The sequence below is a fragment of the Mixophyes fleayi genome, chromosome 7 (assembly GCF_038048845.1).
Source record: "Mixophyes fleayi isolate aMixFle1 chromosome 7, aMixFle1.hap1, whole genome shotgun sequence".
NCBI classification, from domain to species: Eukaryota; Metazoa; Chordata; class Amphibia; order Anura; family Limnodynastidae; genus Mixophyes; species Mixophyes fleayi.
Window position 1 is genome coordinate 100343292 of NC_134408.1, and position 26081 is coordinate 100369372.

General features: G+C 37.2%; 1 protein-coding gene across 1 annotated transcript in view; it reads left to right on the forward strand.

The window, feature by feature from the left end:
* Positions 1 to 2826: 2826 nt before the first annotated feature.
* Positions 2827 to 26081, forward strand: part of ZDBF2 (zinc finger DBF-type containing 2) — a 40663-nt gene continuing 17408 nt past the window's right edge. Inside the window, exons 1-5 of the mRNA XM_075180207.1 lie at positions 2827 to 2909; positions 10011 to 10110; positions 13306 to 13357; positions 14399 to 14450; positions 22853 to 22958. Coding sequence (XP_075036308.1) covers positions 13306 to 13357; positions 14399 to 14450; positions 22853 to 22958 — 210 coding nt within the window. The 5' untranslated portion in view covers positions 2827 to 2909; positions 10011 to 10110. The remainder of the gene's footprint in view (positions 2910 to 10010; positions 10111 to 13305; positions 13358 to 14398; positions 14451 to 22852; positions 22959 to 26081) is intronic.

Consider the following 26081-nt stretch of genomic DNA (forward strand, 5'->3'; position numbering starts at 1 on the left):
ATTAACTATGCAGTGGTTCCAGAGAACCAGCGCTTTGAAGTAATTTTTTAAAACTGCACTTTTATTACAGACAAAGCACATCAGTTTTGTCTTTAATAAAATTGCCGTTTAAAGAAAATGACTTTGAAGCGCCGGGAATCAACGGTTCCAGTAAATATACCCCTAAGACTTGTCCTGAAGTAATTAGGTAATAGTGTTCATAATATGTACAGCATAATCAAAAATTTCTTTGGAATTTTCAGGAATAAAGATGTAGTGCTTCTAACAAATGGTATACAGGTGCATCCTCTGCTTGCCAGCAGAAAATTCAAAACAATTTACACAACCATTCTAATTGTAGATACCTCAATGCTGATTTTTGGATAAAGCAAAAAGCAGTTTCATCTACGATAACAGAAACATTTCTGCAATCGCATGGTACTGACCAAACACTGCATTTAAGGAAGATGTTCTAATGTAAAGTGTAGCAGTGTGATAAGTTCTTATTGAAGTATTACAGTGACTATTTCTTAATAAGCATGTTAAACACTATCATATACCAGTAACCAATGGCAGAAGTAGCTGATGAAAGATATGCTGTTTCAATAAAGTCTACAGCTCATACTTGCCAACTCTCCTGAAATGTCTGGGAGACTCCTGGATTCCGGGTAGGTCTCCAGGTCATTCTCCCACATCTTCCCACTTAGTTAACTGGGCAGAATGGGAGCCTCAGTGAAACGATTTGCAGTGAATCATAGTGTATTGGCCCGCCCTGCGGAAAAATGGCTCTTTTACATCATTGCATCGCAGGGGTGGGGCCAAAATTAAACAATTCATACCCGCCTTACACACTGCACCTGCCCGGAGGCAAAGAGTGAAAAATTAACAAGTATGCTATAGCTTTAATAAAATATTTTTTCCACCTTAGGTTCCTTGAGTGTCGCTGGTCTGTGAGTGAAACGACTTGACACATTTTAAGTAGTGCCTTACAGTAATCCAGAACAACCATCAGGCAGTTGTAGGTCAAACAAAAACAAAGAAACTGGTGGAGGTAATGGAACTCTCACAGGTTACTTAATGGGGTATTATTTGCTCATTTGGCCTTCTGTACCACCTCTACATTGACGACATCAAAATCTACTTCTCCTCCCCTGATCTCTTCCCTTCAATACCATCTTGAGCTGCCATCTCAACATGGATGTTCCAATGGTACCTAAAGCTCAACACATCCAAAAAACAAGTTAATATCTTCCCTCCTCCCACAGTCACAACCTCCCCTCAAATCTCCCTCGCCTTTAATAACACGACAATTGTGGTATAACACTCCACTCTGCTTTATTCCACACATCCAGTCTCTTTCCCAGTTTGCAACATAACATTGCAAAGCCATGCATTGGCTCCCCACCTCCCCAAAAATCCAATTCAAATTACTCAGACCCTTACTTACAAAGCCTTCAAAAATACCACTGTGTCATACATCTCAATATAATTTACCTCTCAACCTCCTAAATCTAACTCTGACCTGCACCTTGCCTTGCCTCTGGTAACCACTTCTCACTCCTGCCTACAAGACATCTTACTGTGCTTCTACCCACTTACGGAATTTACTACCATGCCCGATCAGACTTTCCCACATCCTTATAGCTTATCCTACTCCTGTCGATACAGCTCACACTAGTATACCCTCCCAACTGTCCCTATTTCAGCAATGAGCCACACTTGCTCCTCTTGTTTCAGCTGTGCCCTCTTCCAATTAAAATGCAAGCTCTCTAAAGAGCAGAGTCCTCCCTACCCTTTGTTTTCATGTATATATTTACTTTGTCTACCTTGTTTGTCCCCGTTTTATGTATGTACTGTTTTTCTGACTGTCTAGCCCTGTGGAGCCTTACAAATATACAATAAACTTCAAAAACATATTAGTAAGTTAATTGGTTGCTGACAAAATTAACCTATCCTCTGTGTGTTAGGGACTTTAGACTGTAAGCTCCAATGGGACAGGGACTGATGTGTATGACAAAAATATTCTCTATACAGCGCTGCAGAATTGGCGCTATATAACTGGTGATGAACAGTAATAATAATAAAAGTTTTGTTTACTTTTTCCTGTTAGTAGACACTTCTACGCTAATTAGGGACATATGGAAAAGACTCCACACCCATGGGAGCCCTCTGTTATGAAAAATTGGATTTCTTGTGTTCAGTGTTTACTTTTCGCCATAGCAGACAACATTTACTTTTTCACCACGTTTGTGCTAAAGCTTATGGTTTTGCGGTTTGTCTTGCTGCTACCAACTCTGCTGTATGTCCATGCAAATTTATACTATCTAAATTCTGCAACAATATTTATTAATGGTGCAGTCTATTAATCTTCATTTACAAACACATAGGTTACTTACAGCCAACAGTGATATACTGACCTGGCAGTAATTCCATTCTATTTGTATTGTTCCTTTAATATGTGCATACATCAAATCTATTTATGCCTCAGGACAAAATAAAAAAAAAAAAAAAAGCAGAATGCATGACAAGAGCGCAGATTACAAGCAAAGTAAGATGACTATGGTTTCCCCAAACAGTAACATCATGACCGAATATATGTCTGTCGTTCACCACCTTAAACAAGTTGTGGTTTTCTGGCTGTTGTGGGACTTGTAGTCCCACAGCAGCTGTTGTGAAGCCAAACATATTGAAGTTTGGCTTCACAACAGCTAAAGCGTGACGGCTGATAGCAACTGCTGCCCTTTAACTTACTAGTCATCAGCTGGAGGACAGACAAAGTCTCCTCTATTCAGCAGCAATACTCTATGGTTTCGGTGTTTTCCGGAAGTAGAAGTTTATGATTCCCGGAAGGAGTTGAAACCTGGAAAAGTAATAGAAGAGCGGCCTGGGGATCCGACACTTCAGGAACAGCGCTCATATCGTTATTGAGGGTGAGAGGCTGGGAGAAAGACATGTCCGTCCAGTCCCTACAGGAAGTCACTGCTTACTAACAGCCATTGCTTGTCTGGTGACATCTGCCTTAGCGCGTGTGCAGACAGCGCTGCTAATGTATGTGCACACAGCCGCTCTGAGCCTGCGCTATGTACAGTATATAGCTAGATGTGTTATGTGCTGCGAAACTTTTATAGTGGCAGAATAAGTTGTGTTGCTGTTCTAGTGGATCTTGATTGTGAATAATTGTGATTTCTCTGGGGTTACATATTTGTGTAAACTTGTAGGACAGTTTTCCACAATACTCAGAAGTAACTTACATCCTGTTATTATTATTGTCCATGGTGTTGACATGTGTTACGTTATAACTTCATGATTTATACCCATTATTGCTAACGTGCAAATATTCCTACGGTTTTTTATTGTTAATAAACTACATATTAAAGCTGCAAAATAAATGTACTTGGCTGCTGCAAAACCAAACCAACCCTTTTAAATTATTTTAAAATACAGTAATCTGGATTTTGTCATCTCTCTCCCGTATCTGACTCATGCACCAAACAAAACATGACAGCAAGCATCTGTAACAGTTGATTCTTATTATATTTAAAATATGGGTAACGAATTAAATATACTGCAGTTACATCAGAAATCTAGTAAATATTTTGATCCCATGTATTATTTTGCAGTATGCATGTATGATTAAGGGTTTGTAACCACATGATATTTCCATTTATCCATAATGTGGTGTGCTCTGCATTCAAATTTATATAACATAGATTGAATGCACCAAAGATTGGGGATCAAAAGTTTAATAACACTTTCCTACTTATTACAGAGCACACCAAGAGAAAACATTGTTCACTCCAGATGTACAATTGGTTATTGAATAATTTCTTGAAAGAAAAGGCTATTGTTAGATATATAGCAAAAGTAAATTGTGATGAGAAACACATCTACATCCCTGTATATGTTATATTTCTGGGTAAATCAAATGTTTATGATGCCCATAATGACCATAGCTTTAAACGTTTCTCCAGTCATTCTGTCATCATTTATGCCATACCACATTATGTAGCAGTTATTCAGTGCTAACAATTACCATCAAATGTTTAATTCTGTTTGTGAAATATAGCAAATGAATCCTGTTGAATGCAAACAGAAGTCCGATAGAGCCAAGGCAATCTTTAGATAAAGTTCTTCACTATTCAAAATAACTCCCTTCCTGCACTATGCACCAAACTTCAGCAAACTCCTATTACTCCCTTCCATATTTGTTTTGAGGACTGATATGTTTCATGTTAAAAAAAACAACATGACCTGGAATGCAAATATCTTTCTTAACCCTTTCTGCCTGTTTGGTTTTTTCTCAACAGGCAGACCAGTGCCTGATGGATAAACTTGAATACAAAATTCTTCATCTGCATACAGGCCCTGTACAACATTGTATCACTTTACATGCAGAACACTTCTAATATACAGCCTTATATTTAAAGATATCGCAGTATATTTTAAACTGGTGTCTGTACCTTTTACAATTGTATCTGCTAAAAAACCCTAATACATGATTTACTTTTCTATAGCTTGCAATTGTTGGAGCAATATATTTTATACTATGAACACGTGTAATTTTAAGGGCATCATTCTGCCAGGCAAGTGCATCTAAACAATTCACATGTATACTAAACCTTGGAGTACTGTAGTCCCTGTAATAATATGCATGATGATCATGGTTAAAATACTTTTTTGGGTATTTTAAAAAAGTTTTCTTTTGTACATATTTGTTTATAAATCCCAGAAAAAAACCGAACTTGGAAAACATTGCTTAGGTTTCTCATTAACAATATAGATTGGTTCATTGCACTGTAATGGTTCATTTGTTTTTCTGCATGATATACATAGTTGATGATTAGGTCAAAGTGGAGTATCCTCCTTTGACATTTATATAGCTTGCAGATCTAAAATGAAATCTATGTAAAATGAAATATACTTTAATATCCTAGTCTCCATTATTAAAATATCCTTTTACTTCCAGATGTGACTGACTAGCTCCTGAAACCTACGTTATTTTGTTCACCTTTGCTTTCTACAATTTAAAATTAATTTTAAGTTGGTTAGTCTTGATTATACCAGCAATAGCAAGCAATTGGGGTGTAAACAGTGAGTTCTAGTATGGGTCTGTTTGAATCAAGCTTCTGCTTGGTCATTAGGAGATTTCAACTGTGGAGAACTATGTATTGTAATTGTATGGTATTTATATGCTCCTGTAACAATGATAGTGTTTCTATACAATAATTTGTATTGTAAAGATAAATAAAGCAAAATAAAATATTTCAGCAAATGTGTGTGTTCTTTTTGTATACTGACTTAAATTGAAATATTTTTAAAATTATTGTGCTTGTGAATAAATATTTCTTGCTGATTTTTAAATACAAAACTGTCTGCCTAATTAAGGCAGTTGCCTGCAACCTATTGGCTCTTTACATAATTTTCGAGGGCTAACAGCTCTCCTAATATACTCGAGCACACATACCCAACAGGAGTGGTAACTACTCATACAATTAAAGCATCAGATGCAAAAACATGTGTGCCTTCACAGCTGTTTATTTCCTGTGGGGGCTAACATTTTATTGTCCTAAAAAACTGCAACAAGTTTTCTGTACAATTCGTTCCTTTGACGTTTTCTGCTGATGGTTTGCATAGCTTTGTGACATATTTTTAATGTATGCGCTTAATCTGAGGCTAGCATTGCTACACCGCATTTTGTTGCCCAGATGGAAACCTACTATTAAGACATCCTTGGGGAAAAATGCATTTAGTTTTGTATTAAAATTGTTGCTTCCCAGCGGTAATATGCTCTTCTTCTTCTCCTCTATCTACTGGGTAATAACATAACAGTAATAGGTTGTGCAATACCAACAGCTGGAGAGTCACAAATTGTTTACTCTTTTTATTCATTTAGGAGTGGTTCACACCTAAGCAGTGTTAATATGCTTTTCATCTGCTTGAAACATACATTAAAATAGGATGAATATTTTCTTATCTCTTTCCCACCATTGTATTCTAAAATTAATTAAAGCTATATTTAACATTTTAGAACACGACATACTACTTCTCCTGTTAATACATTTCACCAATATAATTGTATTGGTAAGAGGACAAATCATTAACTGCATTGCTAAAGAGCATTTGTTTTCATGTGTTCTTACCTATTTTCCCAGCACATATGTGTGAACGGCCCTTAAGGTGGTTGAATATATGCTAAAATATATATATTCAATCTCTATATATGGATGCATTCTAGACAAACTGAGTCCCAGGAAGAAAGTAGTTGTGATGTCATCTGCAGTTGTCCAGCATATATTACACATCATCTCCAATCGCCAGTATATATAATCCCACACTGTATTGTCCTTCCTAGTGGCTCATCTTCAGTCCATCAGATATTGGCACTACTTTTGGGTGCCAGAGCTTTCTGAAGCACAAGCAGCTATAGATATTTTTATAATAGTGCAGTTTTCTTGCATCTGCCTCAGCGTTCAGATACTCCCAGGTGGTAATCTGTGACGACGCTGTAATATTATGATTCCCCTTTACTAGGAAAGGTTAGTTTCTACAGTGGTAATCTATCTGCCTGCTCATGTTGTGTTTATGTGCGATCAGTGGCATGAAAGTGGTTCAGCTTAAGACCCCAGGCCTCTACCACCAGCAACCTCTCCCATGGCATCATAGCTCAAAATCTCCATCCTTAATAACACCCATCATACACAAAGCTGGGTCTTCTGTTGTCTTTCCCAGCGTTTTGTGGGCTCTACTAAATTTCCAGCATTGTAGGGGCTTTGTCTGCTTCTCTGTCTACTGAGGGATCTTTTATCATCGTGTCTACACTTATCTCCCCCCATTCCCAAGCCTCCTGTCTTTATCATTTGTCTGCTCCATTTGTCTCGTAGCTGCCCCAATTGTCTTGTCTCTTCTCTCCCTTGCCTCATTTTCTCCCCCCTTATTTCCCCATGTCTCTTCTGCACTCTCCTGCATATCTGTTCCTTTCCTGTCTCATGCCAGAATGTTTCCTTGCCTTAAATATTTTTGTCCTTGTTTACCCAATTTCTGATTGGCTACCTTCTGTTCTTGTCTAATATATTTGCAATCCATACAAATCAAAGTTGAACAAAACTGTAAATACCAAATTAAAGTAATTTAAAGTTAAAGGAAAATTCAATGGAGTAATTTTTTGGAGTGGATGCAGTTAGAATGAGCATTTTATATTTTTAGGCACGGGTGAGATTGAGATTCTCCCTATTTGGTTTAAGTATATGGGTCTGCTAGCTGGGCACATGAGGGTTAATTTTGCATCATGTTTTGGGCACTATAACTCCATTATGACCACTGGACATATACTGTTTTATAGGATTTCAAATATTCATCCTCAACAACCATTAGTTTATGCTCTATACCAGCTATCTGTTCTCCATGGTACTAACTGCTATTAAGGCTGGATTCACACTAGTTTTTCTTGTAGCTGAAGTTCTCGATGTGCTCAACTGTAACAGGAAAACAGAATTTCCAATTGAAAGATATGTTTCACAAAACTACTTTCTGATTTTCATTTTCCTGTAGCTCCAAAAAATGTCAGTGTTGAAATAAGCTACAGTGGTACTCAAAACAATATACAAATATGTTCCTTAACCATTTCCTCAGGTGCCTAGAACAGTCTACAGAGTCCTTAACTAATGATAGGTAAATAATTGTAATAATGCTACCTGTTGTGTCACAGAAACACTCCTTAAGATATAATTTGTTTGGGTGAGAAATGAGTTACTGCTCTAGATGGTACATGACTTAAATGTTGGAATTTAGGTAACTACCTAGTATCCTGAATTAGCATATATCTGTCACTGTAGTGAAAGAGAACTTGTTCACATGGGAGTGTGACAAACTTGTGTTGTAGACAAGAAAAATGGGGATCATTCTATCTAACTAGATGGCTAGTTCACATGGACCAGCGATGAAGTAAAATGATACATGTACCATTATGTATTTTTATGGTATGCACACACCCTTTCCTAGAAGGATTCTAATTATTAGTCTTTTTTCCTCTTGGCCAGATGCAAATCATCCTTTTGTTAAAGGGGTATGATATTGCGCTAGAAAGATCTTGATTAAAGTGAAGACCTTACATCTTTGTGAAATATGTAATTGATAAAGCTGAAGTGTTCCTCTATATTTCAAGATGGCCTTCCCAGTTAGCTTGCTAGTTCTCATGAGCAGGTCCTGTACTTCGTGCATTTATTTATTTTGTACTTTGCCTTTTGGTCCATTACGTGTTTGTACTACTCTGTATTTCCCCACTGTATGGTGCTGCACAATTGTATGGCACCTTATAAGTAAACAGTGATGATGATGATAACAAAGGAAGATCCTTTATAGAAGTAAAATCACTTTTGAAGGGGGTGTCCACTTTTGGACGCATCCACTTTGTTTCCGACTTTTGGACTAGACGTTGAACCCCAGTGTAGAAATTGAATGGTGTTCTCTCCACTGTACTCTACATTAGTACCTTTGTAATTAGAACCACTTCAGCTGTTTGCTAGCAGTAACAAAACAATGACCTTCCACTGATGAAGACTTGAAGGAAGCTGTAGATCAGGGGCGGATCTAGAGAATACTTCTTCCCGGGGCGATTTAGGGGAGGGGGATTTAGGCCCCACCCCCTTTTTGACATCTAAGGCTGCCGGCGGCTGCATACTATGTGCAGGTCCGTTCAGCAGTGACAGGTAGGAACAGTGTGCTGCCCAGATGCTCTGATTGTGTTCAAAACACAATCAGAGCGGCCGGGCAGCACACTGTCACTGCTGAACGGACCTGCACATAGTATGCAGCCGCCGGCAGCAAGCCCCTGCTAGGGGGGACGATCGCCCCGATTGCCCCCCCCCCCCCTGGATCCGCCACTGCTGTAGATGTAATCGTGTCATGGCAGGACCTTTGTAATGATTACTGTGCCTAGGCACTACTGGCCATATAGTTATTTGCTGCCTTCACACTCCCTTTTCCATAGATCTGTTTACATCAAAGTGAAAAAAGCACAATGTGCTTCAAATAGATATTATTGACCCTACATTAAATGGAAAGTCCTTACACTCAGATTTTACATAAAGGGGAAGAGCACAGGATAGCGTTTCTACGCTAGGTTTTTGTAAAGGCCCATGCACCTGGACTTTTCTTTTAGTATTTTCCCCTGTGAACAAAGTGCATTGGAACAGAGCTAAAGGCTGGTTGTTACATACCTCCTGTATTAAACTCCTATTTTCCTATAGATTGTATTTTGTTAGCAGTGTCCGCTTACCTCTTTGTCTGTTTGTTAGTCCCTAGTCTTGTTATTTATTACAGAATTTGTTCCCAAGTTTAAAGAGCTGCAGAGTTTACTGGCACTTTATACATTTTAATAAATAATAACTTTTATAGGCCTGTGTCTTAGGCAAACAGCTTGAAAACTGTCCAAAAATGCTGTTGTCACAGGTACCAGTGGCAATTGTTGCTGCCTGTTCTCACCTAAACATTTGTAAAACTCAAACAAGATAAAAATGTTGCATATAGCATTTGCAGTGCCCCTATAGTTCATACATTTGGGTTTGAAAAGGAGCAGTTATAAGGATCAATGATTTCTGGGATATCATTTTTTGGAAGATGTTTGCCTACTGGGAATGCTCTGTTGCTAAAAACTTGAATCTCAAAATGGTTTTATTTTATAAAAAAAAAATACAACAGATTTTTTTCTTGTATGTTACTATTCCTTTGTATACTTTTGGCTTTTAAGGGAACATTCTGGCTTGAACGCTATCCGTGTATCTAATCAAATCTTCACACTCCTAAATGATGGTCTAGACTGTTTTAAAGAAGTGATATCTAAACTCCTTTCAAAACTCATTTGCAATAATAAAATTATATGTACCCTTTCTGTTAATGTAGCTTTATTGAATTTGGTAACTGACATTATTCCATTTACCTGAAACGTAATGTTCTAAGAATGATGACCTCTTAAAGTACTGTGTTGGTTTTGAAGGCTGAAATCGGTATCACATTCTTTCTCTTGTATGTCACAGATGTCCTTCAGAGATGATAGTGACTGATGCGCTTGACATGCCAGACATTCATCACAGCTAGGGACTGATAAAACACGCATAGAGAAAGAATAATTAAAAGGTATGTGTTCCTTAAAAAGTCCTGCTCTAATTGTAAAATGTATTAACTATAGTGTTAGCATAGTGCTAAATTTCTGGTTTAGTGAGAATTTTGTCTGATTTAAAATTGGCAGCATCATGCAGCTAAGACATAGCGGGGGGAATTCCATCCCCCCCTCCCCGAAGTACCTCCGCGTTATAGATATTACCGTTATTACGGTAATATTAACCTGACTTTCTGCTCGCAGGTAATAGTTTTATTGCGGTGGTACTTTGGGGGGAAGTGAATTCTCCCCAGTAAATTTGTATGCCCTTTATCTAGACAATGTCTTCTGCATTTCATTGTATTAGGCTAGCCTGTTTAAGTCACCTATAATGACATTGAAATTCAAATAAAGTTAATTTCACAACTTGATTAAAAATAAATAAATCTCTTGCAATTAGTTTCCATCCTCCAGCACTCATCCTGCTTTTCTGCCCACTGAGCTGGGTGTTGGTGTGTTTGCTTTGTGATGCAGGGCTATCCCAGTCGTGTGTGTGTGTGTGTGTGTATATGTAGGTTTGGGGTTTGACAATTAAATGTTACGCTGAGATTTTCATGGCCAGTTAGGCTTTTTTAAACTTGACTGCCTGCCGATCAAATTGCGTATGGGCCCAAATATGCGTCTGATATATCCAATATCGATGGGGATAGACAGTAAATGCGGACTGCTAACTGACATCTGACTATGAATGTGGTTATGATGTGGCATCTCGCCTGAATCACTAAATCTTTCTGATTTGACCACAAATGTGTATGGCCATATCTGAAGGTTAACTAAAATCAAACTGCTTATTGGCTGCTTTGTCTTCTCACATATGATGCAATTCAAATGTTCAGCATTGAGGCTAAACATAGGTGTCAAACTGGCTGGCTAAATTAAAAGTCTTGGCAGGACAAACATCCAGGTCATAATGGGCACAATGTTTCTTACTTTAATTATGCACAGCATATAGTATGCTTCTTGTGATGTTTCCAGTATTTTAGAGACACCATCTCTTTGAAATGGGGCTGTAATTGTAGGCTGACTAGTGAGATGGAGATTTAATTTGTTTGATGTACTAATAGTGTCATTTTATAAGAAGTAGGGTCAGCTCAAGGACAAAGCTGGGCTTATCAGCTATCATAGACGGTGGCAGTCAGGAGACATTGGGTTATTCTGAGGTGCTATTACTCCCATCTTATTAATGTTGAGTGAATGTTGCAGAGAAGTGTTTATGTTTTGTTGTTTGTGTTTGTTTTTAAGGGAAACTTTTTCTGTTTTATGTGAAAAACCCTATTCATCTTTAAAGCTTTACAAATTACATTTCTTTAAATGATATTTCGAATAGGCTGGGCTTTCTTGGGCAGTACAGACATAAACCGTAGTGGAGTAACATTAGACTTCTTTCTCAGGTCTTTACACTAATACTTCAAGGTTGATTATATTTATTTGTTTAACAGGTTTTCTTAATCCATTCCTAGAAATGAGCAAACAAAAACACATGAAACTTATAGGGGGGAATTCAATTGGCTGCGATGTTCCTCAGAACATCGCGGCCGCAGGATTTTTACAGAAATCGCAGCTGATTTTTTGGGGTGCGGAAATTTTACCATGGTAACGGTAAAAATGCGTTCTGAGGAACATTGCGGCTAATTGTATTCCCCCTTAGAACTAATTTAGAATGACTAAAACAATGTCTTCATAGTCTAAAACAAACCTTTTCAGAACTGGTATCACCACTGTAGTTGGCTGTGTGGACATCTAGACAACTATAAACCTGCAAACTCTGACCATAGTAGCCAGTGACCATATATCTCTTTTTCACTGAAAACTACCGAATTTAAAGCGAAGTGTAGTAAATATAACAGGAGATTTGTGCTGCTCCATTCTCTTTACTAGGTTAGCATTATTAGGCTTGTCCAAAAAACAAGAGTGTGTCAGTACTTATAGTGTCTGAGTCAATCCTGAAAACTTTTTCAGTTAGAAAAGTCTGTATTGTTAGACATGCAAGAATCAGGAAAGTAAAGGAAACATAAAAAAGACATAGGGGGAGGGAGGAGGATCGTGAGAGTTTTTAGTAATATAGGGACTGATTCATTAAGGATCTTAACTCAAGAAACTTCTTATTTTAGTCTCCTGGACAAAACCATGTTACAATGCAAGGGGTGCAAATTAGTATTCTGTTTTGCACATAAGTTAAATTCTGACTGTTTTTTCATGTAGCACACAAATATCAACTTTAAATTTCAGTGTACAAATAAGCTATCAAATATTTGTGTGCTACATGGAAAAAACAGGCAGTATTTAACTTATGTGCAAAACAGAATACTAATTTGCACCCCTTGCATTGTAACATGGTTTTGTCCAGGAGACTGAAATAAGAAGTTTCTCAAGTTAAGATCCTTAATGAATCAGGCACATAGTTCTGTGTGCTGATACTGTCTTATAATGTTCATGTTCTTTGTGTAAGACAATTATTTTTAATTCAAATGTCACTCTTATGGTTTCATCCAGATAAGTGCTTTCTCAGTTTTGAATACAGAAAAAAAAATAAAAAAATGCTGGTGGCATACATATGTGTTGTTAATGCGAACATCAATGAAAAAAATACACATGGCAGGTCAAAAATTTCAGAAAATCATGTCTGTATATGTATAGACTTGAGACAAAACCATTCTTGTGTAGAATTCTTGAAAATTGCATGCAAAAGAGCGTACCATTCACATCTATAAGTTAAAGAAAAGCCATAAAAATAAGGTCTCTAGATATCAAGGAAAATATAGAGGAAAGAGCAATTTCCACTTATTCCTTCATATTTGCCTTTGAACAGCTATCGTTCAGGAAACGTGGCTGGAAGAAGAGTAGGGAGGTGTGAGGACCAGCATGCATGGTAATGATATTAATCATGTGGCCTGTAGCTTCCTCCACCCCGAAATCCTGTGTTGCGTCTGCTCTGTTTTATATGTAATACCTCAATACTACGTATGGTGCCACTCAGCTCCAAATTCAAAGTAATAGGTCTTTATCTTCGTTAGTACATAGAGCCCTAAGTATTCTTAGCATCTACTTTTATTTTTTAATTACTTCTTATTTTTTTTAGTTAAGAATAATTTAATAAGGAACTGCACTTGTTTTGTTGAAGAAATTTATATTTTGTACAAGGCATTTTGATTACATTTTGCATTTACATACAGATGTATGATGAGAAAAGGACATCTGAAGAAGGTTCATCTGCTTCAGTACAAGGTAATACAGTTGGAGAAGTTTGGCAGTACACTATGCATAGAAACTCTGTATAGAAATGACCCTTTAGAGGCCAGCTCAATAGCTCTTCATAAACAGTAATCATATCATATATGCCAGTGTTGGCTAACCTGTGACACTCCAGGTGTAGTGAAACTACAAGTCCCAGCATACCCTTCCAGCTAAATATTGGCAAAGTATGCTGGGGCTTCTAGTTTCGCAACACCTGGAGTGTCACAGGTTAGCCAACACTGATATAGGCAATGTTCAGTACTGCAGTCATCATTTCCCCAAAATACAGTTTTGTTCAATAGTAACTTGAACGTAGGTAAATTCTAATTTTTAAACATTCCTCGCCAAATTAATACAACTATAAGCATCTTGCGCCCAGTTGGGAGAATTCTGAATATAAACAGTACTGTGCGTGGCTTAGTTGCGTTAGGGTGGTGGTCAAACTTAAAATGTTCTTTTTATATTTCTTACACTACATATTTACCTGAGTGTAATGCTATTCCGCTTGACTGTAAATAAACATTTTTTTGTGTACTGTGCATCATGATTTACTGCCTATATTAATCATCTCCCCTGAAAGTGAGCACCTATTATTACTTAATTAAATAGGTTAAACTCAGATAATCCCTACCTTTTACATAATATGAGTAGCTGAGGTCCAAGTCTTTTAACTGATTGAAGTTCACACTATAAGTTAAGTCATTCACACTAGCATCAGGACAATAAAGCAAAATAGTGCATGCGTCATTTACTGACCGGAGGGTTGTTGTCTTGCTTGAACTGTGTAAAGCAGGCCTGTCCAACCTGCGGCCCTCCAGATGTTGTGAAACTACAAGCCCCAGCATGCTTTGCCAGTAGACAGCCTGTTGATAGCTGGAAAGGCATGCTGGGACTTGTAGTTTCACAACATCTGGAGGGCCACAGGTTGGAGAGGCCTGGTGTAAAGGGTGGTAATAGGGTATGAATTGGTGAATCCTCTCCTATTAATACCAATGTGTATTGATATATCTTTGTATGTGCTTATTCTTACAGATGTGGATAGGAAGGGTGAAACAAGTTATGCTGAGCTGGAGACCATTAGCAGGTAAAATAATATAGCTATATGTGTAAAATCTATTATTTTACTGTATTTTCTTTCATATGCTATATACATAATGCATTTTCTAATGCTGGGTTTAAGTCCCTCATTAACTACATTTACTGCTTGGATGACAAAGTAGCAGCTTGCTGCTTGTATGTAGAATATTTTACTATATCACTCACAAGGTAAACCTTAAACTGCCATGTTCTTACAGTTAAAGTGAGTAAATTACACAGACTTGCCTAAGGCAGATTCCATTGACCTGGAACCTGAGTATGTGCTTGCAGCAACTCGGATGATGGAACGACTTTGTGCTCCCTTCAGCTCCAATTGTCCTTATTCTAAAGCACCACTGACATTATCTATCACAAGACTTGATATGCAGGAAGGTGAAATAATCAATTATGCCTACCTATAGATCATTGTGTAGATTATATCTTTAGATTATAATGTCCCTTTACCAAAACTCAAACCGCAACAACCAGCAAACTTCAAGTCTGATGATCTTGTACAATATTCACTTAGATCCCTCCCTTTAGGGTTTATTTGAAATAACTATAGGGGGAAATGGTATTTGCATATTCAAATTTTTACTTTCATACAAAAACATTTTTGTTGAAAATTAAATGCATATCTGGTCTGTACAGCTATAGATCAATATATGCAATCACGTATGCATTTACTAGTCATAGATTGCATAATTCACCAAAAATGTATTCTACAATATGAATAGGTAGTCTGAGCTTTAACTATTGACAGACACCCAGCATGTGATTATGTTGTAAAAGCTCTCTAAACAATTATGTTATTCTTATAGCTGGATTATCAGTGCTGTTCTGAATGCAGATTAGATTACAAAAACACCAGTTAACATCAATCGACCAATCACAAAATGAACATTTTGGTTTACCTCTCCATCTAACAAACATAGGACTGCCTCTGGAAAATGGTTCCCTTCTAAAATATATATATATTTAATTCATACAAAGAAAATGTCTTGGTATAAAAAGATAAGCAATTGGAGGACCTATTGCCTTCTGTTTTTGAAGGAAATGCTACTGTGCAATCACGATTTCTAGTCTGGTAAGTGTTGGTTAAACCAAATTAGGGAGATTTTACTATTTTCATTGAAAGCTGCATTAGCGGTTTAAAAAGGCTGGATAATGAACAGATGGATGCAATGTATAACCAGCAGTCAATATACTTGCATACGAACTGCAATATGGGGAACTGGGCTTGACCCTGAAACATTGCAGTTTTTTTTTATTGTGCTTCCTTTCAGTTGTAATAAAAATGTTGCACATTTTGTATGTCAGATATGAAACTGCTGCTATAGCATTTTGTAGTATACAAAGGGCTGTCCAGCAGCCTGATAGTGGTTCAATCACTCTTTATTGCTGTTTCTTAACTCTGGGATTGCAGCGTCAAAACTAATTTAGAGTGCCTATTTTTAGTCTTAATCATTTGACATATTTCATTTTAGTAAATGTGATGCAGACCTGGTAAAAATATAGTATGATATCATGTGGTAGTAATTTCTTGGCTGTTTGTTGCCTTTAAAAAATATAAAGACGACTAATTTTCTATGGGCAGCTGGCTAAGAAAAGTTAAATGGGGCATTTCTTTTACCCTCATCACACATAGCAGATACTACATCCCACTTTAGGCAATGGATAAAGGGGTGCTGTTATAGGACAAGATAATAAGAAGATCAACTGTTAAAGGATAGCATGTTAGTTATGTCTGCTATGATATCACAGGGCAAGCTTCTGTGTGTGAATCAATAGAATTTTAATTTTTAAATGCAAATTTAGGACAGCCAAAATTTTTTTCCCATCATTAAGTATTTTTGTCTTGTGGGAACCCCTGACACCCAGTTTGAGAAACAGGGCCCTAGAGTGATGCAAGATACCCCTTTTTCCTAAAAAACTATTTATAGATGTCTGTTTTTGATAAATGTATAGAACAAATAACATTCTGCATGTTTTGTGTTATGTGCTTTATTTATTTCAGGTACAAACAGGCAGTGATGTGTATTATTGTCAAGTAGTAGACCGAATCCAATTACTCTTTAAATAGTTTTGGTTTTAGACTGCTTAAAGCATAACAATTATTTTTTCTTAAATATATGCAATCTTTGACAATATTCTGATAACACTCAACTGTGGTGTTATCCTGTGGCACAGACTTAAAAATGGAGTATAAATTAAATACAATAATCCTGTTGACTGATGAAATATTATTCAGTTGCATTAGTTTTGGATTACCCCTTTATACATGTATCTGTTATTTCCATGCATCTTCCCAAGTGGTTCATTGAATCCAATCTGGTGAACCTATATCCATTTATGTGGTCATATAGCATACCATCTGACGTTTCTATACATATCACAGAACCATGATAATGGATAAGTGTCTGACTGTGAAGAACCCTGTGGGAATTACAAAGCAGAATTACTCTGGAGATTATTACACCCAGTTTCATTGTTGCATGGTCATTGGACCCATCAATTTATTGTACCTACTATATTAAACATGCGAGAAGAGGTATTTGTTAAGTATTCTGGTCTCATGGAGACATTGCATGTTAAACTGACCAAGAAAAGTTATTTATAGAGGAGCCAACCCATCAATTATTTACCTTGTCAAGCTGGGAGTGATGTATAAACGGATTGAGGGATTATCCATATGTTGTACTGGCTTCCAGTGTTGGAATTTATATCACCTATTACAAAGAGCACAATGTTGCTAGGTCTAGTTTATTGATGCCTCGCCTATCACTATCCTCTTGGCACTCAGTTCTTTTTTAAACATATTTGGATCTGCCATTTTGTGGACTTTCAAAAGTTTCCTAAAATATGGTAACTATATTCATTTTCTTAATCAAAATAAGCTAGTTGTTTTAACCATACTATGAACATGACTTTAAATCATTGCAAAGGGTCATTATTTAGTAGATATTTTGCATTTAGTAATTGTTTTGCATGCATATATACAATAATAGTTTTACTTAAAGAATTACTTTACTTTTCCTTGATAATCAGAGCTGATCTGTTCAGAAAATGATTGTAAAATGTTGTCCACTCCATAGTATTTTCTAATAATATTCCCTATTCCCCTGACCAGCAGATTCAGTTTCTGACTATGTCCTACAACCCTGAACTCTCATTTACCTAGGCAGCGCTGCCTAGAGAATTTGTAAGAAGGAGAGATCCATCTTAGGAGATAGAAAGGATAGTTACAGGGGCGCAAACATGGTGAAAGTGTCTGGCATCAGTAGGACATGAAGAGATATTGTTAAATTGTTTAAGTCTGAAGGGTCAGAGGAGTCCTTCCATAGGTACAAGGAATGTAATAAAACATGCAAAAAGGAAATTAGATTGGCTAAATTAGAAAATGAAAGGCACGTTGCAAAAGAAAGTAAGACAAACCCCAAAAAGTTTTTTAAGTATATAAATGGCAAAAGGATTAAAAAAGATAATATAGGACCCCTAAGAAGTGAGATGGGTGAATTGATAAATGATACTAAGGAAAAAGCAGAGATATTAAACACGTTCTTTTCTTCAGTATTTACCAGAGAGGAACAAATGGCAGGAGTAATACATAAAAATGGAAATGAAACCATGCCATTAATTAATACTTGGTTTTCAGAGGAGGAAGTCCAAAGGCGACTGAAGAATATTAAGATAAATAAAGCTCCAGGTCCAGATGGCATACACCCAAAGGTTCCTTATGGAGTTAAACTCGGAAATAGCTAGACCGCTATTCTTAATTTTCAGAGATTCAATCTCATCAGGCTCAGTAACAAGGGATTGGCGAATAGTAGATGTGGTGCCGTTGTTTAAAAAGGGGACGAGATCACAACCAGAGAATTATAGACCTGTAAGCCTGACATCAATAGTGGGGAAACTACTGGAAGGTATTTTAAGGGATAGTATTCAGGATTACTTGGTACGCAATAAAATTATTAGTGGGAATCAACATGGATTTGTGAGGGATAGGTCATGTCAAACTAATCTAATTAGTTTCTACGAGGAAGTTAGTGGGAACTTAGAACAGGGCATGACAGTAGATGTGGTCTACTTAGATTTTGCAAAGGCCTTTGATACAGTGCCACACAAGAGGTTGGTTTACAAAATAAGGGAACTGGGTCTAGAAATCAAAATTTGTACTTGGATCGAAAACTGGTTAGAGAATAGGGAACATAGAGTTGTGATAAATGGAACATTTTCTAATTGGTCAAAAGTCTTAAGTGGAGTACCTCAAGGTTCCGTGCTGGGACCACTCCTTTTTAATATATTTATTAATGACCTTGGTGATGGTTTAGAGAGTAAAGTTTCTATTTTTGCAGATGACACTAAACTCTGTAAGGTAATAAAATCAGAGCAAGATGTAGCTTCTCTACAGAGGGACTTAAATAAACTGGAGGATTGGGCGGCTAAATGGAATATGAGGTTTAACACAGATAAATGTAAGGTTATGCATTCAGGGATCAAAAACAAGAACGCAATCTATAAATTAAATGGAATTAATTTGGGAGAATCTATAATGGAAAAGGATTTGGGAGTGCTCGTAGACAGTAGACTTAGCAATAGTGCTCAATGACAAGCAGCAGCTGCAAGGGCAAACAAAGTATTGGCATGCATAAAAAGGGGCATAGATGCAAGGGAAGACAGTGTAATTTTGCCACTGTATAAATCGTTGGTAAGACCTCATCTTGAATATGCAGTACAGTTCTGGGCACCACTCTATAAAAAAGATAATTTGGAACTAGAAAGGGTTCAGAGAAGGGCGACAAAATTGATAAAGGGTATGGAGTCATTAGGTTATGGGGAAAGGTTAGCCAGTTTAGGCATGTTTACTTTAGAAAAGAGGCGTCTAAGGGGAGATATGATTACTATGTACAAATACATTAGGGGTCAATACAGAGAGCTTTCATGGGAACTTTTTACCCCAAGGACCATACACAGGACACGTGGTCATCCCCTAAGGTTAGAGGAGAGGAAATTTCACAACCAGCAAAGGAAGGGGTTCTTTACAGTAAGGGCAGTCAAGATATGGAATTCATTGCCAGGGAAGGTTGTGATGGCAGATTCAATAGATATGTTTAAGAAAGGGTTAGACAAATTTTTAGCGGAAAGGTGTATCCAGGGATACGACCGTTAATTTAAAATGAAGGATAGTAGTGGATATAGGGTAAAAATTGGATTTCAATATTGAGTCTGGGGGGATTTTCAAAATTGAAACAGATGGGCGGTTGCCTACTCTGGATTAATTTCAAATATAAGTGCAGGATCGCAGGAGATCCAAAATAGGTTGAACTTGATGGACTGGTGTCTTTTTTCAACCTCATCAACTATGTTACTATGTTACTATGTATGTAGATACATAATTGGGAGCACTCTTTTTCTCTTGTTGCCTCTGTGGAAGAAGACATCCACTGAATTTAATGTAGTCTCTAGTTCCCAGTTTGGGCAGGTGGCTTTACTCCAAAAAAGCTCCTGTTGGTGAGTGCCATTAGATTAATAAGGGCAATGTAAAGAAAAAGAAGTGCCAATTAAATGTGGACCCATCACCTGCTAAAACAATATTTATAAGAATCCAGTGCATCAATTCAGTAGGGTGTCATTATTTCCTAGTGAATTAATAGGCTGAATATTGGCTCATCCCACAAATAGGCTGTTTCCACTGTGTGTAGATGACAGGTCTGGTTTAGGATGTATTGTTATACTGAAAATGACATGCAGTAGCTATTAAAAGTACCCTTCACCACCCTATGTTAACATTTTTTTTTATGTCATGAAATCAAAATAGATTTATTCAGAAATTCTTACTACTGATGAACACAAAATACCCAAATTAAATACAACTCAAGCTTTTTCTTAATGAAATACAAATAAAAATAGACAATAACCAATTGCATATGTCTTTGCTTCCTTTGCTTTAATACTTCGTAAAAGCACCTTTAGCCGTTATTATATCTGGGAGTCTATTTGGGTAAGTGTTAGGTAAATTCAAGGCAAGATAGAGGCAAGAGAAAAGTTCAAACAACTGTGAATTTATTTTGAATATGTATAAAATATCCAGAGTAACTAATTTATTAATGAGCACAGCCTTTCTCTAATAACGGTAGTCTACAGACCTCTGTAGTAATTTAAGATCTTCAGAGACACTGGCAGTCTGTAGTACTTCAAACAGTATAATACCAGATAATTTTCAGTTTTTTTCTGATAGTAAATAATTGTACTCACAGATGCAATCTTGGAAATGGATATTATCCAATATTCCTGATCACCTGAAGGCAGCAACAGTCCAAACGCAACTGAGATGAGCCCAGAATCCCTCAGTATAGTCAACAGACAATAGTTTTATATAAACAATTTTATGTTCAAGCGCAATGCTTTCACAATCAGCGGGAAGAGTGATGCAGAAAGATTTCCTTCCTAGCCAGCAGACATTTTTTCTTATAAGCAGTTCTGTGTTCAAGCTGCAGCACTCACAGAAGAATTCAAAATAAGTTGGATGCCAAAAAGCTTAGTTGGAATACTAATGTTGTTTACCAAGGTTCATTCAGAGTTGAAACTGGTAACTGAAGAATCTCATAGAGCATGCTGTTCATTAGTCCAGAGTAACTTCTATCACTGACAAAGATTGAATAGAATAGGAGGGGGTGTCAGTGCCAACGGTCCAATCCGGTTATGAGAGAAACACACCCTAAATTAATGAGACAGGTGTGCAATGACTCATGGCTGAAAAAGTAATGACCACATACACAGTCAGTGATTCATGCTCACCAGAGTTAAAGGGGGAGTCCCAATATCCTAACAGTAAGTCTCTACCAGCATTTCACATCTGGACACTGCAACGTTTGCCCATTATTTGCTTGAGTTCCAATATGCTGGATGGGGGTGTTGGTGAAATTCAATTTTTAAATGGAATGGGATATAGATTTGAGCCTTGACTGGGCCACTCCCAGGGTATAGATTATTATTATTATTATTATTGTTGTGTGGGTGTAAGTGACTCCATTGTGGCTTTTGTTTTGGGTCACTGTCCTGCTGGAATCTTCTACCATGGTCTAGGTCTCTTCAGGCTGCAGCCAGTTTTACTCTTAGATTTGTCTATATTCCTCCCCCATCCCTTTTCTCCCTTTATTTTGTCCAGTGCTCTAGTCTCTGAGACAGAGAAGCATTTTTTGTAGCTTTATTCTCCTACCACCATGTTTCACAGTAGATATAGTGTTCTTAGGATGATGAGCATTGTTAGACCTCACTAACCAGTGCCCTTCTCGCACAGATGATCAATTTTGGAGAACAGCCCGTTCTAGATAAATTCCCAGTGGTGCCACATTCTCTTCTCTCATGATGAAACTGTTGCTTGCAAATGCACTAGCCAATTGTTGGAATCTCTTGCAGACAGTTGTATTTATTTTGAAACCACTTTAGTTGTACGCAGTTGGACTCCAATCAATTTAATTACGTGACCATTGAACACTGATTGCACCACAGTTTAATGAGATGTTTTTTAGCAATTGGGTGAATACTTATGTAATTAATGTTTGTTTATATGTAATTAATTAAGAAACAGATTTAGACACATTTATTTGACACTATAGTATTTTGTGTTAAATAGTTGCAAGAATTCCTGAATGAATCAATTTTCATTCCATGATGTTAGAAAATTTAGTGTAAAAAATGTAAAAATGTGTGAATACATGTTATCGTATGCCACTATATAACTACAGAAGCTCAAGTAGGAAGCAGGTCCTTCTGCTCCCATTCCTTCACACTGTAAATTCTATTTGGTTTTACCTTTCCTTTCTCTCTCTCTCTTTGTAGTGCAGTCTGTCATACAGGGAGTCCTAACATGACACACAGCACTTTTGGAGAATTTGAGGGAAAGAAAACCAAAACAAGACTGGCACATATCAGGAAGAAAAAAAAGTTGTCATTGCTTAGTAAAGCCAATAAACTTTATTCATATAGTTATTAGTGTATTTGGCAACTTCTCCTGCGCCACCCAATATCATTTAATGGGAGAGGAGATGAAGGATCCATGTCCTAGTTATACAGTTAATGTCCATTTCAGGGAAAAATGGTCTATTTGCATATAATAATGTATATAAATTGGTAAACCTTTCCACAGGCCCACCTAGTGAAAAAGGCAGCTTCACCTCCTGAATTGGCTTCTCATCAGTGTCTCCTGTTAGGCTCTATGGGATAACTAATAGTATGTATGTGGATATTGCCTACTGTTAGTATGCATACAAAGAAAACCAGTTCATTTGGTGTTTGCTGTATATAAGTTTGTATGAGAGTGTTATTATCTGTACAATACTATAAAGTTAATATCCCACAACACCTACTATGGCATATTAATTGTGTTAATTGTTCCTTTTTTTCAAGTGAAATTGCAAAACTCCCTGAGCAGTCGGGAAGCAGTTTACCTTCAGGGCATTACAGACAAGGATACTGTAGTTGCTGCCAAGTACATTACATAAACCTAGAAAAGGTAAGTCACATTTAACTAGTGGTTGAAGCATCCATTAGAAGTTAAAGCTGTAACCCGAATTGTTGTAGTTGATGGTACACTGCTGCATTTGAAATGATATTATAAAAATAACGTGATGGCAGACTACACCCAATCTATTTGTCTAGCTGACCAATATGTATGGGTAAAAATGCAGTGTTTTGTTTAGTATTTCTACTTCATCTGATGGATTCCTGTGTCATGTATTTATGACTTTGTGTTGCTATTCTGTGATGTGTTATGTTCCATTCAATGTTCTATCTTGTCATAACTTTCACAATTGTATTTTTTCAAAATATTTTTTATAAGTAATTGTTTATGTTTGTTTATGCTATACATCCAAACACTCATTGCTAGTCCATTTTTATTACTCTTGTTTTCCATATGGTGACGTTAGTCTTGTCATTTACTATTTTACTCTTATCCTTCTTAATGATATTTTTGAAGATTGACATATCAGTGTTACTGGTTTTCTAGAAGTACACTTTTTGTATTGATTGTAATTTAAGGGTTTTTAGGTGCATTTAACTAGGGTCATTGATCCTTAATCCATTACATTTTCATATCCTGCTTATCTGGGATATCCTTAATTCTTTTTAGACAATCAGGTACAGATGAGTGAACTGATCTGGTGGAAGGCAGTAACCGGTCCACTTGTGAGGTTGTGTTTGTGAGCGCAGGGATGCACGTTACAAGGACAGTGCTATAATGGAGTGGAATGGAGGCTAACAAGAAGTCACAGACTGAATAGGGAGGATCGTTCCAATGGCAGAATAGGTTAATGAGCCCCTCATACAAGATGAAGTCGGAATGTTGACAATGAACATGTTGACATTCAGAATGTTGACACAATAATGTCAACAGTCGGAACATTGACACAGTTAAAAGGTGTTGACAAGTTCATTTGGTTGATATTGTGAATGTTCATAGGTTGTAAAGTCAACAGTCACAATGTCGACATAAAGCATTAAATTTGAATAGGCAGTGCCACCGTCAGCAATACAGTGTAACCCCCCAAAAACAGAAAAACAAAAATGGACTTAAATTTAAAAAGAAAAAAAGAGTGCTTTGCCAGCTATGGCCTGTGGCTGGTGGTAATATAGCAGAGGAACCCGCAGTGTGGGGTCCCCCTGCCATAATCGCAACCAACTTTAGGCAGGTCAGCACGGAGCTGCCCGAGGTGTACCCAGCTGAAAGCCCAGTGGTGTGGTAAGAGCCCTTGTGCTTTCATGGGGCAGAGTACACATTATTTTTGCGGAGCCAGTCTCCCTAGGCAATCCAGCCATGTGATGACAAGGCTGGGGCTGGATTTGGCATTATGGATGGGGGACCACATTCTGCGTGTTCCCCTGCTGTAGTGCCACCAGCCCTGGCGACTAGTGCTGGTAATAGTAAAAATCAGGGTGGGGGGCACAAGGCTTTTTATCCCCTCCGATTTTGCTAGTACCAGGGTTGGTTATGCTGTCTGCAGGGGGGAGGGGGCACACATGTTTTTCTTTTACATTTAAGTCCATTGTTGTTTTAAATTTAATACTTCATGTCGACATTGTGACTGTCAACTTTACAACCTGTAGACATTTACAATGTTGACATTTTTAACCCTGTCGACCTAATGAACATGTCAATATTCTAATTGTTGACCTTTTAACTGTGTTGACATTCTGACTATCAAATTATGGTGTCAGTATTCTGAATGTCAACATGTTCTTATCGATATTTCAGACCCTCATACTAATGCTGGAAGATTGTGTGTAAAACACAAAATCATATTAAACAAAGATCATACAGCAATCTTGTTTAGAGTACATATTTTTTGGATTAATTACTAATTTTATTTTTATGTTGTGTCTGCTTTTTGATGTAACAATCATAACCCTACTGCTTTATTTGCTGTATGGTATGGAGAGTTGCTCCCTTGTTCTTTTGCAGTTTTTTTTTATGATTAGACCCTCGCCTCCTTTTAATTATAGGTATCTCCCTCAATGCTATTATCACGTCCACTCGTACTTTAACTGCACACCTTCCAGAATGTCTTCCATCTTTTCTTAAACGTTAGTGCAGAAATAGCAACAAATGAAGCTCTTGTGAACCGGAGGGGCAGATAGGGTGTTAAATAAACTTGTCACCTATAGACAGTGGAGACAGTAATTTTGTTGGCTGATCCAGTATGTAGACTATCAATTTGCTGAGAATCAGTGACATGACTGAGGCACTGTATAAATATAATAATATATTTACGAGGGACTGGTTCCCAGTGAACTAATAGGCTACATTCTATTAGTTTATTAGTGAATATTAGTCTAACCTACAAAATGGCTGTTTCTGCTGTGTGTACGTGACAGGTTCACAGTTATACACAGGTTGGAGCCAGAAGAGCCAAAGATATGGTTGTCCACTTATTGAAATAGAAACCTGCAATGTAAAGACAAAGTTTGCCTCCACGTACAGTTTATTTGGTTAGATTTAAAGCAAACAAAACTGGATTTTCAAACATGCTAATCAGTCCAAATCAAGGTCAGTTTATTGGAGACTTGCTGAATGCATGAAAAGGCATCAAAAGCACATCAAAATGCACACTCACTATTGATGCGCTGAAAGGACTTCATTCTGAGCATCAAAAGTGCACATCTGTTTTTATGTGCTTCTGAGGTACTTTCAATCCGCTTTTCTTTTCAGAAACTAAGCTATTGGAATCCCTCTAATTTTAATCACAGGATGAGGAACGGTCACAAACATTGAATTGTTGCAAGCTATGTGCTCTCTAGATGTCTCTGTCACAATAGTTTCTGCTTTAATGCTGATGTCCAAATTTGTGGTTAACGTCAGATCATGTCTGTATGTGTTTCCCATCTATTAGTGTGAAACGGGTACCCAGACAGGTTATAAATTCACACAGAACTATCCCCCAGCGCCCTGTTGTAAACCAGTCAAAAAAAATCTATTTATACATAAAATCAGAAGTCTTAGTTACACACATTCACAAATATATGATAAGTCACCCGCTAATTCACGGCACTCCTGTTAATACTGGTCCTAACTCTAAACAATATGGGTCGCTATATTGGGTCAAACCTTTATGTGTTTTTAAATTGAGAGCTAACTAAC